The sequence below is a fragment of the Leuciscus leuciscus genome (assembly GCF_965113295.1).
Source record: "Leuciscus leuciscus genome assembly, chromosome: 19".
In the NCBI taxonomy this organism is placed as follows: Eukaryota; Metazoa; Chordata; class Actinopteri; order Cypriniformes; family Leuciscidae; genus Leuciscus; species Leuciscus leuciscus.
The window spans coordinates 10,008,395-10,031,080 of NC_138743.1; the positions used below are offsets into that span (position 1 = coordinate 10,008,395).

Here is a 22,686-nt window from a genome sequence, read left to right on the forward strand (position 1 = left end):
CAGAGACCTGTGCAATGCATTTAATCTCATAAAGTAATGCGCTGTGCTCACATTCAGCAATCAGCTCATCATGGTGGGCTGAAGTAGCTGACACTGTGACACGTGGAGGGTGAAATCACAGTAGCAATAACTCCGTTCTGATCTTTGTGCTTTGCTGGCTCAACAGGAGAAAGCATGGCCGCCGCAACACACTTTGCTTTCCTCAAGAGTTAGTCTTATTATGTGCATAACGGAATGAGTATTTCTCTCTTTGAATCTGCATCTTTTTTCTCGCTTTTACATGTTGATAGTAGATGGTTCCAAAATGCAGTGATGGTAATACAATTTGCTGGTCTATTTAAGCTTCTGAGTCCCGTCTGGTTTGCTGGTTTTAGAATAGTTTTGGGCAAGTATCAGCTGTAAGTCTAGCTAGTAGTGTTGTCACGATACCAAAATTTTGACTTCGATACGATACCAGACCAAAATACCTCGATACCGATACTGAATCGATACCACAGCAAAAAACCTAAAACGGTAAAAGTAATTGAAAAATATGACAGAACTTAATCATTGTTTTATAAATTAATTAAAAAAAGCTAAAAACTCACATGACCAGCATGTTCCTGCCCTGCTTTATGACCATTCCCTCCCCTTTATTAAAAATAATAATAATAATAATTATGTCAGTGTGAGCGTCCTTACCGAGATGTTTGCAACAATCACATTATTATCAATCATGCTAACATTTGCAAACCTTTCACAACTCTGAACAGGTTGGGATGACCAAAATCTTATTTCATGATACGAGTCATTTAATATTTTTAAAAATTAAATTTTATAATTATAATACAGATATTTAATTTAATTGTATCTTTGTAATTAAAAATAAGCAAAAAAGCAAATTACAAACAATATGACAAATACTATAAGAGACAAATAAAATAAACAGTGCTTAATTTCTTTTTTGAAAGCTATAGACCTTCTGTAGCTGAAACAATAAGGTCTTCACTCTATAAATTAACTATAGACTGATTCTTTATAAATAGATTAAATTTATTCAGTCAAGCATTGGGTGACTGACTGTCTATTTTCTTTTGTTGTTGGATTAACATTAATCACACAGAATATTACGCTGCCGGTCCGGCCCTTTAAGACCTGCACGTATCCAATACATTGGAACATATACGATTTCTTTTTACAGACGGTTTACGTTCACTAAAGACATACCCGACTGTGTTTACGTGAATACTCGCCAGGACGTGCATTTTTACATATCATTTTGACTATTCAAACCTAATAGTCCGCGAAAGAGAACAGAAGTCGCGATCGTATGCTGTCTGAACGGCGTGTGCGTGCGCTTCAGGTCTGAGCCCGGCAGCACGAACACGTCCCGCGCTTTATTTTCTCATGCATGCACGTTTCTTTGTCAAGTGCTGCGCGTATATATTTTACTGTTCTGCTTCCGTTGTTTGGTAGTGAATGTACACGTCCTGACTCCTGCTGTCACACAGCTACGCAAATTAAGAAATACTGCTCTTATTATTTACTATCACCCTTAAAGTACCGGTACTAATAAAGTTAATATCGTATCGTTTTTAATAGCAGGGTATCGCGATACCTTCCTAGTACCGGTACATCGTGCAACACTACTAGCTAGCCAACCAGTTGAACACTAGCTTGGTCAGACTGAGAGACCAGCAAAGACAACCTTAAACTATTCTAAGACCAACAAACCATCTCAAACTGTATTTTTCCCAAGCAGGGATATGTTGTTTTGCTGAATGTTAGCATTCCCATTCAACCTAATGACACAGCTAGCGCTAAGCTATCAGGCTAACCACAAGCTAAATGAAATCCCAGAGAATGAGAATTGTTTAAAGGGTTAGTTCACCCAAAAATAAAAATTATCTCATAATTTACTCACCCTCATGTCATTCCAAGCCCGTTAGACTTTTGTCCATCTTTGAAACACAAATTAAGATATTTTTAATGAAATTTGAGAGACTTCTGTCCCTCCATTGACAGTATATGCGCTACCACTTTGACGCTTCAAGAAGTTCATAAAGAGATCATAAAACGTATCCATATGAATTTTTTTTGCATTATATGATGAACAGATTTAGGCTTTTATTCACATATATATATATATATATATATATATATATATATATATATATATATATATATATATATATATATATATATATACGATAATGTATGTGATATGTAATTTAAAATACATAAGTGATGTTGTATTATGATGGTTAAGATTACATATATCAATACTGTTGTGCTGATAACCCCTTGGCATTGATGTCATCCATAACTGTAGTTTTGGTATTCTATGTTTTAAAGATTTTATTATATTGGTAAAGGTCAAGGGCTCTAACTAAGTGAATAGTTAATGTAATCATAATCGTCTCATGAACAATACCTCTCCAACAACAAGGGAAATGGAATATGTTAGTATGCACAATGATTGGATGGATGAAATTACACAACAATGATTGGCAAGTTTAAAGTATACCGTGCAGCTGTAATTAAAACGCAACCAAAGCCGAGACTTGTGAGCGGCATCAGTTTACTCTGCCCTAAGTTTTCATCTCTCTGTGTTACCTTACGCCAACTTGTACCCCAGTAAAATGAGAAGGATATATGGGTCCTGTCCTCTAACATTACCTGAAGGAAATTACTTGGGAGGTGAAAGAAAATACCGTATTTCTTCATCTTATTTTCTATCCACTTTTTTATTGAATTTGGAGGGAATTTGCAGTATACTGATAGCCTTGTGTTGTTATGTGCAGAATACCGATAGCAGCCAGCCATTGTGTTTCCCTGAAAACATGGTCTTGTTTGTTGAATGATACTGTTCAAGCCACATTATTTTGCCTCTCTTTTGATTCTTTTTGGCGTTTAAGGGACAAAATTGGGATCGGCTGGCTGGCTTAATGTTCCGTCTGATCGATGACAGGGTCAGATGATTGATGAATCAAGCAATCAGTGAGTTTCTCCCGTGGACTCGTGGTCGACGCACACGATCAATTCCTCTCCCAATGGAGTGATATCATTAAGCCTCAGGAAGTTTCGATAGCAGCCTCTGCAGGATCCTCCTGCCCATATATTTGACCTAGGAACAGGCTGTTAACTTTTCCAAAGTCAAAACACAATAGCGAGACTTTGCCAGGGCCCCAGGGCACAATATAACTTTTTCCGCAATTTTCAGACCCAGGGTCCCAAAGCACTTTTGTGGAAAATTCACCCATTTTCAGGGCTTTTTCGTAATTAAAGTCGACAGCCACTTTGCTTGATTTTTTTCTCTCTCCTTGTTTCACTTAATCCATTGTGCTTTTTTTGTAATTCTCTCTTCGAAAAGGTCATGGAATCATCGGAAAAGGTGCGCCTAAATCCCAGGCGTTCACAGGGATCAGAGATGAGCTACCATAATCTCCTCTCCTTTATGACAAGGGACATTTTTCTGCTTTGATATCAGAAAGGTTTTGACCTTTGTATGCCCTGTCTATGTCACTTTCTGTCAAAGCTAGTCTCAGTGGTTTCTTGTTCATCTCATGAATTGAAAAAGGAGCAGCAAAATCCATGTTTGCTAGCTCTGAGATTGTATTTATGCTAATACACTATTTTTCAAATGTTTTGGATCTGTAAGATTTTTTTTATTTTTTTTAGAAATTAATATTTTTATTCAGCAAGAATTAATTTAATTGATCAAAAGTGACACTAAAGACATTTGTAATGTTATAATGTTATAATCCTGAAAAAATAAAGCATATTACTCCTTCCACAATAATATTAAGCAGCAGGACTGTTTTCAACATTGATGATAATAATAAACCTTTCTTGAGCACCAAATTGCAGTAATTGCGCTGAAAATTCAGCTTTGCCATCACAGGAATAAATTGCTTTTTAAATTAAAAATGATTGTAATAATATTTCACAATATTGCTGTTTTAAGTTTTGTCCTGATGAGCATAAGAGACTTCTTAAAAATAAAAAAATCAGTAAAAAAAACCTATCAGCCCCACATTTATGAATACTAGTGTAAAAGTTGACCAAGTTAACTTTTATTTTAGCACATGCACACACTTAAAATATACTTTCTCGTCGGGGCAAAAAACATTGAGGATTCATCTTGCTCTCATTGCATATCCAAATATGTATGATTCAAATGCTCTCTATATTGAAACATTCCAAATCACAGGTCATGACTGTGATGTAAATGTAAGGCAGTGGAGGGGAAGTTCCCCTTCGAGGGAACTCGCACTGCGTCGTCGTCGTGACGACACTATGGGAACGCCCTCAGCGTAACGCATCTGAAGCATGAATGAAATCTGTCCAATCCTGATTGGTGCTGCGTCATGACGTAGTAGATGACGGCATAACCGGAAGATACAAAGGGACGCCGGCACAAACACACGTCAGCTTTTTGCTCTTCAGCAAAGCGCTCTGTGTGAAACTGTTTGTCCTATTTGGTGTTGTTTGTCCTATAAGAATTGTCCCAAATAACGTCTGCATTGCAATATAGAATCTAGTGGCTCGGATCTCGCGTTTGCCGAGGCAGCGCGTAGATTACGGGTCTACTCTGCAATAAAGATTCTGTGACTGATCTCGCGTTTGCCGAGGCAGCGCGTAGATTACGGGTCTACTCTGCAATAAAGATTCTGTGACTGATCTCGCGTTTGCCGAGGCAGCGCGTAGATTATGTCTGCATTGCAATACAGAATCTATAGCTCGGGTCTCGCGCTTGCCGAGGCAGCGCGTAGATTACGGGGCTATTCTGCATTAAAGATTCTGTGTGGGTGCGAGGCATGCACAGTCAGCTCCTGAGGGTGCTGGCTGTGTGTTCATTGAAAAATATCTTGACGCACACAGCCGTGCGTTCCGGGTGTTTCAGCCTCGCGCCCGTTGGCTTTCTTCTCGAGAGATGAAAGCCAAATATATTGTGAACGACTCGAATCTCGCATTTGCCGAGGCAGCGCGTAGATTACGAGTCTGCTATAAAAGGGACACACACGATCTGTGAAATAATACTGTTTGGGTGCGAGGCATTCACAGTCAGCTCCTGAGGGGGCTGGCAGTGTTCATTGAGAAATATCTCGGCGCGCGTGCATAGAAAAAAGCCGTGCGCTGTCGGATGTTTCAACCTCGCAATTGTTGACTTTCTTCTCGAGGGATGAAAGCCGATATATTGTGACCGACGGCTCGAATCTCGCGTTGCCGAGGCAGCACATAGATTACGAAACCGTTTAAATAAATATTAAACTAAACAAACAGTATTGTCTGGTGATTATGGCTGCATTTAATTCTTAATGGAATTAAAATGATGGAATATTATCTGACTTTGAGAAGTTATATATTTTAATTCAGCCTACCACCGTTTCACTTATCTAGTGTTTTTGGCTGCATTTCATTTTGAGGAATTAAAATGTTGAGCCTCGCACCGACAGGTGCAAAAAGAGTGTCGCCTCCCGCGCCCCTCCCGAGGGAGCCTGGCAAAGGAGACGGCGCTCTTGCGGCAAGCCTTCTGAGCCTAAGGTCGATCTGAGGACCGTCGATCCTTTAGGCAAAGAAGGCTTCTGCCAGGTGGTCCTAGCTGCGGCCGGACCACTCAGAGCTGTCCCCCCCGGGGTGGAGCGATCGAGGTCGCCTCCCCCCGGAGCTCTCAGGAAATCAGTGCTGTGTTCCCGCCGTCCAGTACGCTTCGGGCCACACTGATTTCCCGCGCACGCACGCCGCTCCAGCCGCCTCTAGAAAGACCTGCGGCTGGGCAGCGAACGCGTCCGCACACCGAAAATCATTCTCGACTGCTCCCTGCCGGTCAGCCGCTTCAGGGGGTCGGGAATGAGGCTCGGTTGACACCCGAGGCCAGCCTTGAGAGGCTGGTTCCCTTAGTAGATTATCTCGGCGCATGGTCATGCTTCCGAATATATCTGCGTGGGCCCTGCGTACTGTAGAGCTGGGTTACAGACTGCAGTTCAGCTCCCCTCCCCCGAAGTTCAACGGGGTGGTCTGGACTGTGGTCGGCTCAGAGCAGGTTCGGGTTATGGAACAGGAAGTTCAATCCCTGTTGGTCAAGGAGGCCATAGAACGTGTTCCTCTGCCAGACAGGGAGTCCGGGTTCTACAGCCGGTACTTCATAGTTCCCAAGAAGGATGGGGGGTTGCGTCCAATAATAGATCTCAGGCACTTGAATCGTTCTCTGAGGAGATTCAGGTTCAAGATGCTCACAATTCCAGCCATCGTGAGTCAGATCCAGTTCGAGGACTGGTTCGTCACGATAGATCTGAAGGACGCATACTTCCATATTTCCATCCTTCCATGTCACAGGAAGTTCCTGAGGTTCGCTTTCGGGGGCGAAGCGTACCAATATCGGGTTCTTCCCTTTGGCCTAGCTCTTTCCCCTTGCACCTTCACCAAGTGCATGGATGCAGCGCTGGCTCCGCTGAGACTCCAGGGCATTCGTGTACTCAATTACATCGACGACTGGCTAATATTAGCCAAGTCGTACGATATGGCAGTTCGGCATCGAGATGTCGTTCTAGCCCATATCAGGTGCTTGGGGCTGAGACTCAACACAAAGAAAAGCGTGTTGACGCCCTCCCAGAGGACTATGTTCCTGGGAGTGGTATGGGACTCCACGACGATGCGGGCACAAATGTCTCCTGCACGGGTGGAATTCATACGGGCGATGGTCTCCAGAGTGAAGCTAGGCCACAACCTCACTGTGAAGCAGTTTCAGAGACTGCTGGGGCTCATGGCAGCAGCGTCCAACGTCATACCTTTGGCCTGCTACACATGAGACCCCTACAGTGGTGGTTGAGAGCCAAGGGGTTTTCCCCGAGGGGAAATCCGTTCCGTATGATCAGGGTAACGCGCAAATGCCTTCGTTCTCTCGTCATATGGAGGAAACCTTGGTTCCTGTCCCAGGGACCGGTGCTGGGAGCATCATGTTGCCGGAAAACCGTTTCAACAGATGCCTCCCTCACTTGGTTGGGGCGCGGTCATGGACGGCCGCTTTGCGAGAGGTCTGTGGGAGACCCGGCATTCTTCCTGGCACATCAACTGCCTGGAAATGCTGGCGGTCTACAAAGCTCTGAGGAGCTTTTTCCCAGACCTCCGCGGCCACCATGTCCTGATACGCTCGGACAACACTTCTGTAGTCGCGTATCTGAATCATCAGGGGGGTCTGAGGTCGCGCCCTCTATGCAGACTGGCACACCAGATCCTTCTGTGGTCCCAGGGGAAACTGTCGTCTCTCAGAGCGATGTACGTCCCCGGGGACCAAAATCAGGGAGCAGACGTCCTGTCGAGGCGGGGGCTGAGGCCCGGGGAGTGGCGACTCCACCCAGAGGTGGTGGAAGCCATGTGCGTGAGATTCGGCCCAGTGGAAGTGGATCTGTTCGCGTCTCAAGAGACGTCCCACTGTCCACTGTGGTTCTCTCTCAGGCATCCAGCTCCGCTGGGGCTGGACGCCATGATGCAGACGTGGCCAAGGCTGCGTCTGTACGCATTTCCCCCGATCGTTCTGCTCCCGGGAGTCTTGGAGCGAGTCCGCCGGGAGGGGATCAGCCTACTTTTAGTAGCACCCCGCTGGCCGACCCGAGTATGGTTCTCGGACATTGTAGCACTGCTGGACGGCCTTCTGTGGCAGGTCCCTCTGAGGAGGGATCTGCTGTCGCAGGCAGGGGCACAATATTTCACCCCCGGCCAGAGCTGTGGAACCTCTGGGTCTGGCCCCTGAGGGGGCTCGGTACCTAGAGGCTGGCCTGTCAGCAGATGTTGTCGAGACCCTACTCAGCTCCAGGGCTCCTTCTACCAGGAGACTGTACAGCCTGAAGTGGAATGTGTTTTCCACTTGGTGTAGAGAGCGTGAGGTGGACCCAGTTAACTGCCCAGTGGCTTCAGTGCTGGAGTTCCTCCAAGATCGTTTCTCCGCCGGTCTTACCCCGTCCACACTTAAGGTGTATGTGGCTGCCATTGCGGCTTTCCACTCGCCTATAGGTGAGGGGCCTTTGGGGAAGCACCATCTGGTTGTACGTTTCCTCCGTGGGGCTCGGAGGATGAGGCCTGCGGCTCGCTCCAGAGTTCCAACCTGGGACCTGGCGGTGGTACTTGAAGGGTTGGCTGAGGCCCCCTTCGAGCCACTGGAGTCGGCTGAGGCAAAGAACCTGACCCTTAAGGTGGCCTTTCTCCTTGCTATCACCTCTCTGAGGAGAGTGGGGGATCTCCAGGCCTTGGCTATAATGCCAACTTGCCTGGAGTTTGCCCCTGGCGGAGTTAAGGCCATCTTACACCCTAGACCGGGCTATGTGCCCAAGGTGCCATTTAATGTGGCACGGTCAGTGGTTCTTCAGGCATTCCATCCTCCACCTCACGTGACGGCGGAAGAGGGGAGACTTCACCTGCTCTGCCCGGTCAGAGCCCTGAGAGTGTACCTTGAGAGGTCCTCTCAGTGGAGGAAGTCAGACCAGTTGTTGGTGTGCTTTGGTTCACCCAAGAAAGGGCTGCCTGCATCCAAGCAGACAATCAGTAATTGGATTGTTCAGGCTATAGCCATGGCTTATCAGGTGCGCAGTCTGCCTTCACCTATAGCTGTGAGGGCTCATTCTACCAGGAGCATGGCCTCCTCGGTAGCCCTCCTTTCTGGAGCCTCGCTTCAAGATATTTGCGAAGCGGCTGGGTGGGCCACTCCACACACCTTCATAAGATTTTATAGTCTGCAACTCCCTGTGACGCCTGGCGCCAGAGTGATCGCGTCCTAAGTGTGCCTGGTCTCCCAGCTTCACACTAGGGTGGCGTGTTTACGGTGTGGCATAGTGGGCATTGCGTTCCCATAGTGTCGTCACGACGACGACGCAGTGCGAGTTCCCTCGAAGGGGAACGTCTCGGGTTACGACTGTAACCCTTGTTCCCCGAGAAGGGAACGAGACACTGCGTCTCGTCGCCACACCTATCACGGGCAGAGCGCGTGCTTCATCGCAAAGGAGCTAACGTGTGTTTGTGCCGGCGTCCCTTTGTATCTTCCGGTTATGCCGTCATCTACTACGTCATGACGCAGCACCAATCAGGATTGGACAGATTTCATTCATGCTTCAGATGCGTTACGCTGAGGGCGTTCCCATAGTGTCGTCACGACGACGACGCAGTGTCTCGTTCCCTTCTCGGGGAACAAGGGTTACAGTCGTAACCCGAGACGTTTTTTGGGTCTTCAAATAACTGCAGAAAGGGTTGCCAGATCTCTCTTCAGACTACAGATCTTTTTAAGGGGTGGTGTAGTTTGGAACTGGATTGTCTAACTGATTCCTAACCTTCTGTGCTTTGTTCGTGGCCTGTTGTGTGTCTAATTCTCAGGATCAAAGCACCACAGTAGCGCAAAGTAGCGGCCTCTTCTTTCTGAAATGCTTCCCTAACAGTAGGGACGCTCTACTTAATTGACACCCAGATGCCACAACAAAGAGATGAAGCATAACCAAGACCTTTCACTCAGACTGCCATTCATTTATGTGAGAATCTGTAAGAACAGGGTGACTCATCATTCATATTCCCCTACTGACGTTAGGCTGAATTTATGCTTTAAGGGATAAGATAACGTTAAATAAATAAAAATCCTATCTTATGCCATATGCTATATCTGCTGTAGCTGCCTTTGTTGATTTAAAATAAAAAAATAGACACAAATGAGACTAGTTTTGTCATACTCTGTGTATCAGATCATTTGGTCTTTGATGAGAAATGCTTGAGTTCATATTGACTTTGGTCAAATCTGAGCACAGTTTGGAGATCACTCTGAAGGGGAAGAGACACATTTTTCTCTGGAGAAATATGAGTCCCATTTTCTCTCCATTTCATCTCCATGCAGTCTAGAAGAAACAGTTTCCGATACTATATAAAGAATGATGGTTGTGTAAGGGGTGCTTTATGGGTGACAGTGTGGGAAGATGGTCCTCCCCCCCTCCCCCATCTCTGCTGGATGGAATAGGCCATCTCCATCAGCACATGTTCTTCCCCAGAGGGTGCCTGTCATCAGGGAGCATGTGGGCTTGTGGCAACGTGACCTTAGTAATACCCTGGCTGTTGAACATGCCTGACTTTCACAGGAGATTTATATAAGTATGAATGATAATGAATATTCACATCGCCCCACTGCACTCAACTTCTTGACCCAAACGATGCTTTATGGGTGAATCCAGAAGAACCACACACATTGTTGTTGTATCGTAGATCAGAACTGGTTTATGCAGCTTAGTCATTGCCTGTGATATCAGTTAGTTATATCGCTGCTTGGGAATAGCTAGTCTCAGCCTCAGATGTCATGCCCACCTACCATTGGCTGTTCATTGTTAATTTTTATGGTCCTGCATTGTGGAAATTTCATTTTAAAAAGTAAAAACTTTCCATGTCTCTCAATATCTTGTAAGACATATCAACTTACCAGTATATTAGAAGTTAACTAGCCATATGTTTAATTATATAAGTATATTGGACATGCTCTTAGTTGCTAAGGAAATGTATGTTTTTTGTTTGTATTTAATGTATTTTACGAATTTAAAAAAAGTTTGTGTGTGTGTGTGTGTGTGTGTGTATGTGTGTGTGTGTGTGTGTGTGCGTGCGTGCGTGCGTGCGTGTGTGTGTGTTTGTGTGTGTGTTTCTGTTTATTACGTCACACTTCGGGAGCATTAGTGTTCAGTTCCTGAGATTGTGTGTAAAGTTTTTTTTTTTTCAGTATACTCCATATTTGATTAGCACTAATAACACACCCATTAAACAGTTTTATTATTGTTGATCAACGAAGTGAGATTATACATTTTTTTTCAGTGATAAAAACCCTGTAATGTACAGTATGTGGTGAATGAGTCAGCCAGCGCTGCTGTTGTGTGTTATTATTAGCTAAATATTTTATCTCCCCACCTATTCCGTAGCCTATTAATCAGCAAATGCATATTTGCACATAATTCTTAAAAAAAAATTGCTTTATTTAACAAGCACAGTGGAAATTATTTTATTGGCCTTGGTATTGGAATATAATGCCTCAGATGAAGGCAAAAGCAAAGACTGTCTCATATTAGTATAAGATTTTTGCACCAGTCCCATGAGCTTGGCCTGGCATATTCAAAATCAATATAGTTTATTTTAAGAGATTGGCAAATATTTATTTCACTGCATACATAGAAATTGAGCACTAATACAGTGGCCCCAAAATGTATTTGGACACTTAAGCCACACTTAGAAATGTTTGAATATTATAGTATTAGATAACAACATATCGGAGTGGGGTTTGAGGGAGTTCAGGGAGCGTATCATTTCTCGAGATAACTTTATTGATGTTGACTCTGCCATTATGAAACATCTTTGTACTTTTCAAATAGCAGATGAAAGTGTGAAGCTCAACTGGCCCCGGTGTTTGTTACACCATGACTTCATGGTCTCTAAAGCCCTGAAAACAGGTTTCTCTGACCTGTTATTTCCTATTAACTTCCATGAGCGGATTCCAGCTCTTTGTGGCAGCAGAGCTTTCGGGTTTTTAAGAAACTGGCACGAACTGGAAAAACTGTCTGTCACCGAAATTTGGTAATGCTGCTATTTACCAGCACTTCTCTGACAAAATCGCTTAAATGAGCGGTGGCACTTTCCCCAAACACACCCAGTGAGAAGTGAAATAAATAAAGCGTCAAGCAATTATGAAGCCTGATGACAGTTTAAGGTCAGCCAATTAGAGGGCTTCTTCACTGAAATCAGCTTACGGTTACTTTTTTACCCTGTAGCTATGGAGGTCACTGCCACAGTGAGGACTGAATCATTTAATGTATTTGTGTCATTTATGTAGCATCGCCTACAGTAGGTTTTATGTCAGGGATCTATTTTTAATATTGCCTCAGTGGTCGTACAGAAGAACCTGAAGGATATATGACATTTGGATTGAATTTCCATGCATCTCTAGAGTTCCTACTGTACCCTGACTAGTTCATATTTTACATATTTATTAGTAAAGCCATTGTGGCAGCTCTCACAGTGTGCTCTCTCCGCATGCTGGCAGTTTCCATCCCGCTCAGTTGACATTTGAGTTCACTGCGTGGTCTATTCCCGTATCAGTCTCGATCGTCTTTCTGGCCCTCGGGCAACGGCTCTTTCGCCAGCCTCATTTAAATGCAAACGAATATTAAAATAGATTATCATCATTAACATTGCTGTATCTTGATGAATTTTATTCAGTTGCTCTCCTCCTCCCACCCCTAGAGCCATCCATACTAAGGAAATTAACATTCGCCACTTGGTTCCTTAAAAACCTCAGGGTGGCAAACAAGAGGCTCTTCTTCACTGGTCTGTATTAATGAGGCTCTCAAATATGGGTGTGAAAAGTAATTCATGGCAAATTGCTTCCTGATTTACATTCAGATTGATTGAGATTAAAAATCTGTTTTATAAATGTATTTTATTGATTTTATTGTGAATGACTCTTTAATGCGTTTCTTGTTTGTGAGCTAGTAATTTTTTTATTCAAATATCTTAACTCAATCTTCCGTGTTTAATCCACTTAAACCTGGGCTGGGTACATGAGCACTGATCGTCTGATGATCGCCTGATTCTCACGACTCCGAAAACGTCGGAGCAAATGTTCAAATAGGCACTCATTTTATAAACCACAGATTTGCGCTTTAAACAACTACATTCATGTTTGAAAAACTCTTAAAACCGCGTTTTGTGACAATAACAGTAGTATTGATGCTCACTGGTTGGTGCCAGATGCATTGTGGGATTCCTGGCTGTCTCAAGTTTGCACAAGTCATAAAAGGGGTGGAGCAAGAGCACATCCGGAGATTTGAATTGAACTTGCCTTGATTAACTTTGAATTGGAACAGTACTTGGGCAGCGAATGGGGACGTTTCACAAGTCCACAAGAAAACAATTACAGACAAGAACGCATATTGAGAAATGGCTTTTGAGTTGGTTCTTGACTTTATTTTTTGAGGAACATATATCTAGATCTCTGGCATTTTTTAGTTGTTTGTCTTGCAGCAAAATCTTCAGTATGTGAAATTAAGTATATTAATGTCTGCAGTTTCCTCTGTGGCCTCTTTTTCTTTGCTCTGTGGGTGTAAAGCACAATTACTTTAGCAGAGAGCTTTTCTTTTGCTGCCATTTAGACCTTTGAGGATTGTGGCCAAAGATCAGGAGGCCAAGAATATGAAACGGCCCATTGTGTGAAGTAGATAATGAATGCCATTTTTCAAGCTTAGCTACACATTCTGACAGCTTCTACGTAATCCCTCCACTACACATCATTGTATCTGTTACATGCTGACACTGGAAGTCATCCTCAATGTCTATTACAAACAAAACAGTTACTCTTCAAATGCCCAACATGCGTCATTTAGCGTGGAATGCCTTGATTTGTGGGAATAGCAAGTCTTCGGCGTGGTAATGAACACGTTCAGACAGCTCTGTTTATGTAAATAACCTCGTGCATTTTCAGTAACCTCTTGCTGGATGCGTGTAAATGTTGCCATTCATTACACTGGTTTACTGGCTCTCTGTGCAAGCCATGGACTTGATGTGCTTTCTTTGTGCAACATTTCTTGGAAGTCTTTTAGGATAAAATGAAGCTCTTGAATTGAAGTTGTTTGTTTATTTATCCTGAGATGGACTATGAAAATGCAAGGCATGAATGTGTTTGCTTAGTGTGATAATGGATATTTGTGAGATTTATATCATATTTTGCTGTACATCATATTTAAATATTCTTCCAAGCCTTCAAAAGGAATGCAAAAAGAAAAAAAAGAAAATCAGTCGGGCCTGAATAGTTGGTCTGAATTCGTAGAGTTGAAAGAGAGGATATATATATATATATATATATATATATATATATACAGTATATACTGTATGTATGTATATGTGTATATATATATATATATATATATATATATATATATATATATATAATATATATTGTGTGTATATTCACACACACACACACACACACACACACACACACACACACACACACACACACACACACACACACACACACGTACATGTACATATATAAATGAAAGTATGTTAAGATACAGTAGATAGATGGATAGATTTTTCTATAGAAATTTCATAATGAGACCTGTGCAAACCTTTTCATTGAATATGATGGATATGCCACTATATTTCACAATAACAGCAGTATCTGAAACTATACCAGATATCCCCATTAAGTCATCATTAAATCATCATACTTGCATACTTTTATCTGGAACCATTGAACTGTTGGATTCATCTTGTCTTGTCTTTCTTGTGCACCTCCGCAGGCCGTGCTCTCAGCTAAAGAGGAACAAACGAAGTGCATAATGATGTACATCACCTAAAACTGTTGGCTTCCTGTCACTGTAGTCAGTAGTGGAGGAACACAGCTCTTAACTACCATCACCTCTTTCATTCTGCATTTAAAACGCTTCCAGCTGAAATTCCTTCATGAGTCTTTTTCCTTCCTTTGCTCTTTCATGCCATACCATAGATTTCCCCCTTTTAATTAAAGGGATAGTTCACCCTATTATGAAAATGAAGTAATCATTTACTCACCCTGGTGTTGTTCTAATGCCGTATGACCTTCTCTCTTTTTTTTGGACCACAATGAATTAATGTTTGTTCTTCCTTTCCAAATGTAAATTGTAGCAACATGCTGCATTTAATGTAGGATTGAACTGATGTCTGGTCTCATGTGTATATACACTATCATTTAAACATTTAGGGTCAGTAAAAAAAAATCTAATCAGGATCTAATCAGCGTATTAGAATGAATTCTGAAGTATTATGTGACACTGAAGACTGGACTAATGATGAAAATTCAGCTTTGCCATCATACGAATAAATATATTTTAAAATACATAAAATAAAATAAAACAGTGAAATAATGGTTTCCCTTCCTTCCTTCCTTCCTTCCTTCCTTCCTTCCTTCCTTCCTTCCTTCCTTCCTTCCTTCCTTCCTTCCTTCCTTCCTTCCTTCCCTCCTTCCTTCCTTCCTTCCTTCCTTCCTATTTCCCTTCTAATGCAGTTATTGTCAAACAAAGCCTATTTCATTCCTTCATTTAGAATATATGAATATTTCATTGAAACGCCCACTTGAATTTTTGCATTAACATGGCCATTGTACATAAAACACAGGGGAGAACAGCAGGGGTCCTTGAATGTGTCTAATTAACATTGTGTAGTTTAGATTTCTTCATATAACTGTACAAAGATACGTTTGTAGGTGGTTTCAAATGTTCTTTGATAGCTTCTAATTATTTATTTACAGTAGTTGGCCCTGAGAATCTTCTTTGAGGCAATCGAAAGAAATAGACCTTTTAGAAAATGCACCATATTCATTTGCAATCATAATCTGTCAATAAAGTCCATTCAGAGAAACAGGTTTATGTGCAGTGCTGAGTTGCACTTTATCCAAAATACACTGTTTCTAAGTAAATGAGACACAGTGCTTTTGGAAAAACAATTGTCACTCTCTTTACTGCCTGAAGCGAAGACCTCTTGAATTTTGTGTTCATGAAACAATCTCGCCCATTGTAATGTCTGGCTGGTTCCTCTGACGTTGCATAGTCAAAGGATTTCTAGTACGCAGCACACCAACTGAGGGTTTGTACTTGTTGACCTCACACTTAATAAGTGTAAATACAATTTGCAATATCTCAGTCCCCCCCCCCCCCCCCCCCCCGCCTTACTCCAAGTGAATGTGTCATAGATTAGTTAACCATTCAATTCTGCTGTTATTTTTGCAGTCTCATCTTTGCAGAGCAACATTAAAATCACTGATGGCAGCAGCAGATGAAATTGGATTACTGACGGACAATGGAGGCAGGCCAAGATGCGTCTTCCCTCTGCCGTGCTTCATGGGAGCTTTCTTCATTAGCCCATGCTCAATCTGTAGTTAATGCTCTGTGGCGCTAATGCTGGGAAACTCTATAACTCGGCCAGCCTCTTTTAAATGCGGGTGAAGCCATCTATTCAACCTGCCCCTACTGATTGATTAGCTTTTGTCTTTCTGATTAAAGGCTGCTCGTCTCCCTTCGCACCGAAAGAAATATATAAATGGGACGAAAGGCAGAGAGAAACTGAGTGGGAGAGAGGCGAGCGAAAGCACAAGGTTGGGAGAATGAGATTCGGCTTTGTCACAGGGAGAATGAACTTTAATCTCAATCACAGACTGAAAGCGTGCGCTATAGCAGGCTAATCGCTAATGGGATGCTTCTGCTGCCAAGTAATAATCATGAGAAAACATTATGTGCGCATAAGGAAGGGAAAATATCATTACAGGAATTGATTACGCTGACCTTTGCATTCGATATTCATTACTGAATTGGTTTAGTGATGCTTTTAGCTTGACACTCTCACTTCTTGTTGTCAATTTACCATGGTTAAGGGGTGTTTAAAAAAACAAGACAAAAATCCCCTCGACCGTGGTAAAACGTAGCTAATGGTCTTAAGTGGCTTATTTTTTCTCTAAAATTACAGCAATAGCAGTGTGTTCAATAAATAATTGCATTTATTAATATTTAGAATTGTAGTAAACAATTCTTCCACCAAGTAATACCGTTCATTATGCTAACTGTAAGTTGTTTACCACTTTAATGGCTTGAAGCAGTGTTCTCCTAACTGATAGAGCATGGTGCCAGAAAGGTCGTGGGTTCAATTCTGACATACTGGTGTACATTCCCACATACAAGTTATATAAGTGTCTCCCAAATGAGTCGATGTAAATTGTAATAATTTTGAAAACACATTGTTCAAAAGTTTGTGGTCAGTAAGATTTTTTCTATTGAAAGAAAGAAATATTTTTATTCAGCAAGGATACATTTAATTGTTTAAAAGTGACAGTAAAGACTTTAACATAGTCAAAGAATCTTGGACAAAGTATGGTTTTCAGAAGAATATTAAGCAGCACTACTGCATTCAACATTGCTAATTATAAGATATGTTTCTTGAGCAGCAAATCAGCATATTAGAATGATTTCTGAAGGATCATGTGACACTGTAACGGCTGCTGAAAATGCAGCTTTGTCATCATTGAAATAAATTACATTTTAAAAAATACTAAAATAGAAAACAGTTATTTTAAATTGTAATTATATTTCACAATATTTTCTGTAATTGTGATAAAATAAATGTAGCCTTGGTGAGCATAAGAGACTTCTTTCAAAAACGTGTACAATTTTACCGACCTCAGACTTTTTATTGGTTTTGTATATCAGCGTTTCAGTGGCTTTGAATGTAATTTTAGAGCCTTAGTATGAGTGTTATAATTTTTTTTTATAGATGCGTACTTGTGCACACTGAAGTACTGAATGTTTGCTCTCTTTTTTGTTGTGTTTAGTCAGTGATTTTGCACTTCATCTTTTAAGGCCTATCTTCTGAACATTAATGGATTTTCTTCTCATATTTGTGGATCTAATTTCTCATGTATAAAAATGACTTGATAAATCTCATTCAGAGCACAGCTGCCCTACAATGGTGTTTACATCACTGTTTATATGAAAGGGGGCCCAGGGACCACATTAATGGTGATCCCGGCCCGCACCTCAGACAAGAGCTTGCAACCTCCCCATAAAATCCCTTTAGGGTTTTCCCCCCATTGGACATGCATATTAATGCCGGGGCTCTTTTGGGAATTCTGTCAATAAGCGCAGGTGTCTACAAAAGCCTGACAGAAGAGAACTGTGAATGAAAGTGCCATTAAGACGTGTTTTAAAGACATTGTCAACACACCATCTTTCACCAAACAACAGAATAACATAATTAGCCATATTTGCATTGCAGATTGTATTTTGTGCTGACATATTATCACGTTGGTTGAAGCAAAGGAGGAAGCAGGATCCATGTGCAGCAGTCTTTTATTAAATAAACTCAAAACTTCACAAATACAGACTCAAGAACAAGACTCGGGAACAGAACAACCAACATAGTACTACGTTTAGAACTGACAACTAGACTAAACTGATCTAATAAACAGATAACCAGACACAGACAAGAACAGAAATCAAAACCGACTGTCAATGTTACACATATGGTCTCCCTTCAACACCATGGCATTGTGGTTTATTAGTTGATTTCAGGGGTGGTGGTAGTTTTAAGACTTCGCTAAAGCAATGTAACCACTGAGTCGGGTCAATCAATCGTTTTTCCTTTTTTTCCTGTGTGCTTGTAGTTGCTGCATAACAATAGGCGAACAGTGCTTCTGAGAATTGGTGTGATGCATGGCTCATTGGAAGAGCTTTTGATAATGAAGGTATTATGGATCGAACGTGGTGCTATCATGCTCTCTGGCTCTTGTTTTGTGGGTGGATAATGGAAAACAACCTATTAAACAAGTACTCCAGGCAAAATTCTTGTATTGAATGTCATTATGTATTCATCCTGAAGTTTTTTCAAACTTGTACTTTCGTTCTTCCCAGGAACACAAAAGTAGAACGTTTGAAGAATTGTACTCATCGCTCTTTTCCATGCTGTAATGAAAACTGATGCTTGTATACATCAAAAAACAGCAAAAGTGCGATTCAAGGTATCAGAATTAAACCATGAGACTTAAAAAGGCCATATTCTGCCCTTTTAAAAAGTCTTGATTTCATTTTTTGGGGTCTACTAGAAAAGGGTTTCATGCTTGAATGTTAAAAAACGGATTATTGTTTACATATTTTACATTGTTGCAGCACCTCTCTTCCCACACTGTCAGTAACGCTCTGGGCTGCGTTTCCCAAAAGCATCGTAAGCCTAAGTTGATCGTAAAAACGATCGTACGACTGATCTTAATATTACGGTCTGTTTCCCAAAAGCATCGTAGCTTAAGTAGCACTTGAAAATCTTCGTAGATCTACGAGTGCTCTGGAGTAATCGTACATCACAAAGTTCATCGTAAGAAGACAGATTTATGAGGACACCTGCAGGACAACCGGCAGATTACACCTTTAACTTTATTCAAGGTTTGATTGTACTTTATTGTACACTTTATTACTCTTTTTTTGTTGTTGGTTAAATTAATGTATAAATTAAATAATTAAAAAGGTCAGAAAACAAAACAAAAAATAGAAATAATTTAATCTAATAATTTTAATCAAAATTAAATGAATGAACAAAAAATAAATAAAAGAAATCCTTTTAATCTGTTAAAAATTACATCTTTTCTAAAAGGACATTAATTTCATCTTTTTAAAAGGTATCTTTTTATTTTATTTTATTTTTTTAGCTATTTTGTCAGTGCCTCCGCCTGTAGGTGCTTTATATAGACTTGTCTTGATTGCTAATCCACAACAGATGACAATTATTAGGTTAAACGTTCCATATAAGGTTATGTTTCAGCACTTCACGAATGGACAGCGACTCTTAAGTAGCACGTAGAGCGCATTCTCGCGCGTTCATGTTAAGTGCATTTTTGGGAAACGCTCGTGGAATTGCTGCGAGCGTTCGTAACCTTGCACGTAGAAAGCGCTCTTAAGAGCTAAGATACATCGTTATCGGGAAACCCGGCCCTGTTTAGTTCTTGTCTCTATGAAGCCCCTCCTTCCAAAAAGTGTGATGTGCTCTGATTGGTTGACTAGACCAGTGTGTTGTGATTGGTCAACTGCTTGTAAGATGTTTTGGAAATGTCACGACGCTTACCATAATTGCGAGTTTCAACAACTAATGCAAGTCAACCAGGCCTCGTCCCTTTTTCTGCATATGAAATTTTCCTTTTAAGATTTGAGTAATTATTTACTAATAATCTTTCCCTCTAGCGAACTGTTATTCCTCTGACTCGATGGATTATTGAGTTGAACTTGAGAATGTGTTCAGTCCAATTCATGAACAAATCATTCAGACCTGGTTTGCTAACAAAATCTGTCTATTTATTGGAAAGATTTGACTCTCAAAAATTATTTATTACAAATCGCTACTTCTCTCATAGACTCTTATGAACGTTCAAAGGAGAGCTAGATCAGATGTCAACATTTCAACCAAGTTACAGTACATCTTAATTTCTGGTCTGTTCATCACAATGATATTGTGTGACTTCAGAAGACTTGAAATATAGTGCACGAGTTGTTTTGAAGTGGTGATTTGGTGTCCTTTTTAGAAGATTGAAAACCTGAGTTCCCATGCATTGTAATTTCATAAAAAAGAGCTACCAGAATAATTCAGCATAAACAGTATTTTGTGTTTCAGAAAGTCTATATGTTTGGAACAAAATCACGATGAGTAAATAATGACAGAATTTTCTTTTATGAACGATTCCTTTAAGAAAACAGATGGTAATGCATTTGTCTTTTCATCCATCTGTTTCATAGAGGAAATATGGAGGACAGTGAAAATAAACAAGAGCTAGTGCAGGGGGAAATCACATGCCATGATTCATAAAAACACATCATGCCACTGAAGGCTGAATGCGAAGGCAAACATAATTGTGGAAAAAAATAAATAAATAAAGTGGGTGGAATTTGGAAAGGGAACTACTTTTATTCTGACACAAAACTAATCTCATCTGCACCCCAGAGCTGTGACGATTCTTAATCAAAAAACTTGTGTGAAGTGCGCTGGTGTTGCTTGGTGTTGTCAGGATAATACCTTTCATTATGATTGAAGACTTAAGTGTTTGGGACAGACACGCTCACCAGATGTATGCTAGCAGAAGCTCAAAGGAAACACCCAGACAAAAGAAGACACGTCCCTCGGGGAGACCAGGGGGTGGAGGGGGGTCACAAACTGGTCCTCACTGGGCAGAACTGCATGGACAAGATGCACAGATTTATAAACTCCTGAGCTTTGTCTACTGTTGATAGATTTATAGCATGAACTACTGCTCAATTACAAAGAACAGTGTTTCCTTCACTGTCATGCAATCTACAGCACCATTGCAAATTATATTTAAATAAGTTGTGAGTCCTACAAATGCTTCACTGAATGAATCACTAAATCTGCTAGAGTGGTTACTGAATAAACTTCTGATTCGCTTACTGAACCACGGGACTTTGTTTTTATTCATATCTGTCAAAGCAAGAACTGTTTGTGAAACTCAAATAGGTAATATTACTGCTCATATGACAACATGTAGTTTAAGACATTGGTTCCCTTTTGAATAAGATTTTTTTTAAACTTTTTTTTATTAATAGAAACTAGGAATGTTGTTATATTAAAGGGGTCATGAAAACGCGTTCTGTGTGAGCTGCCTCTTAAATGTCAAAAGACCCCTTTAAATGAACCATGATTCATTTTGTAATTCAAGAATATTCAAGATTCTAATAATGAAGAAAATTCTTCAATTGTTTTTCTCACAAAAACTGATATATTTTATCCGCTAGATGGACTGCAGGGTTGAACAGGGTCTCCCCGCTGTAAAAACATCATCCAGTAGGAAACACTCATATATAGCATGTCTGTGCAACTTTAAGTCATTTGATATTCATGCTGCTATTGAATCCTCTGAGGCCTCTATTGATGTTCACTTGAGACGCTGTTTGTTAAATGAATCTATTGAGGTCACAATGATATTCGTGTTTTCAGCGGCTGCATTTTCAACCTTCATCTTGACGCTATGCCCATTACTATCCTTTGTTACATCATGCGGCAAAAGCAGATGATTCAATGGTGAGATTTTTTGCTTGGTTTCCTTTCCAGAAAAGACCTTGAGCATCTGAGGTTGTTAAAGGCTTCTCGTGCCTGTTGGTGAATGCAGCTGGAGACACTATTAGCATTAGCTTTATGAGGCTGGCTGCTTGTAGGGTCCTTTGGGGATAAAACCGTGACCCTGTACTGGTCCGCTTTTGGAAGTGCCATAGCTTGTGGTATTGACATCAGTGTCATGTCCAATCAGTGGCTGAGATTGGAGCACCCAGAGCTGCGAGGCTGGACTTGCCAGCTTTAATTTCCAAGTCAACTGTGGTGTTTGTGGAAGGGTGGGGGTTTGACTCCGGAGAGCGGCACGTCTCGGCCCTAATTAATCGCCTGTGTGACAGGGGTATTCCTCTGGCTTCCTGTAGGCTGTGTGCTCTCACATGTGGCCTGGCGGTCCGTCATCTCACCCTGCCTTCCAGCTGGCATCAGAGTGTCATCATAAAATGAAATCTGTTTACGCCTTTATGCTAATAAATGCTTGTATGTCAATATATTGTCTTTGTTTTTGCTTAGTAAAGCAGTGTCTTTTTCCTCTATTTCTCGTTTCCAGATCAGCATCTTGGAGCGACAGATATTTGATTTCCTTGGATACCAGTGGGCTCCAATCCTCACAAACTTTGTCCACATCATCACAGTGATTCTAGGACTCTTTGGAACAGTACAGTTCAGACCGCGATACGTGACCATGGTGAGTTTACATATATTTTCATATTCTGTTTGTGACATATTCTTTTTCACCCCTGCAGGTTATGCTGTCATTTTGTTGCATTAATACCACTGGTGTCATAAAACTGTCCCACTTTTAGTCCTAGTAGTCCTAGTCCATGTTCCATGATACGTTTTTCTTCTAACATTTTGCAACCGTAATGAGCAACAGGACATTTTGACAATCGTTTGGTTTCAGTCTTGTTTTATTGGCTAGCCTCACCCACTTTGAAATCTCATTGGTCCAAAATCCAGCTGGACATATGCTCTTTAACATCAAGGGCAATATTTACTAACAGCTTGCAGCAGCGCAAACCATCTTTTGGCGTTAAAAACTACTGTCAGGATTTACTCAAGACACACAGTGAAAAT

General features: G+C 41.2%; 1 protein-coding gene across 2 annotated transcripts in view; it reads left to right on the plus strand.

Annotated features, from left to right (window-relative positions):
• nkain2 (sodium/potassium transporting ATPase interacting 2) overlaps positions 1-22,686 on the plus strand; it is a gene marked incomplete at its 3' end in the record, with an annotated part of 163,981 nt that overhangs the window by 31,943 nt on the left and 109,352 nt on the right. For both annotated transcript variants that reach the window (XM_082148325.1, XM_082148324.1), the window contains exon 2: positions 22,160-22,297. In XM_082148325.1, the coding sequence (XP_082004451.1) occupies positions 22,160-22,297 (138 nt within the window). The remainder of the gene's footprint in view (positions 1-22,159; positions 22,298-22,686) is intronic.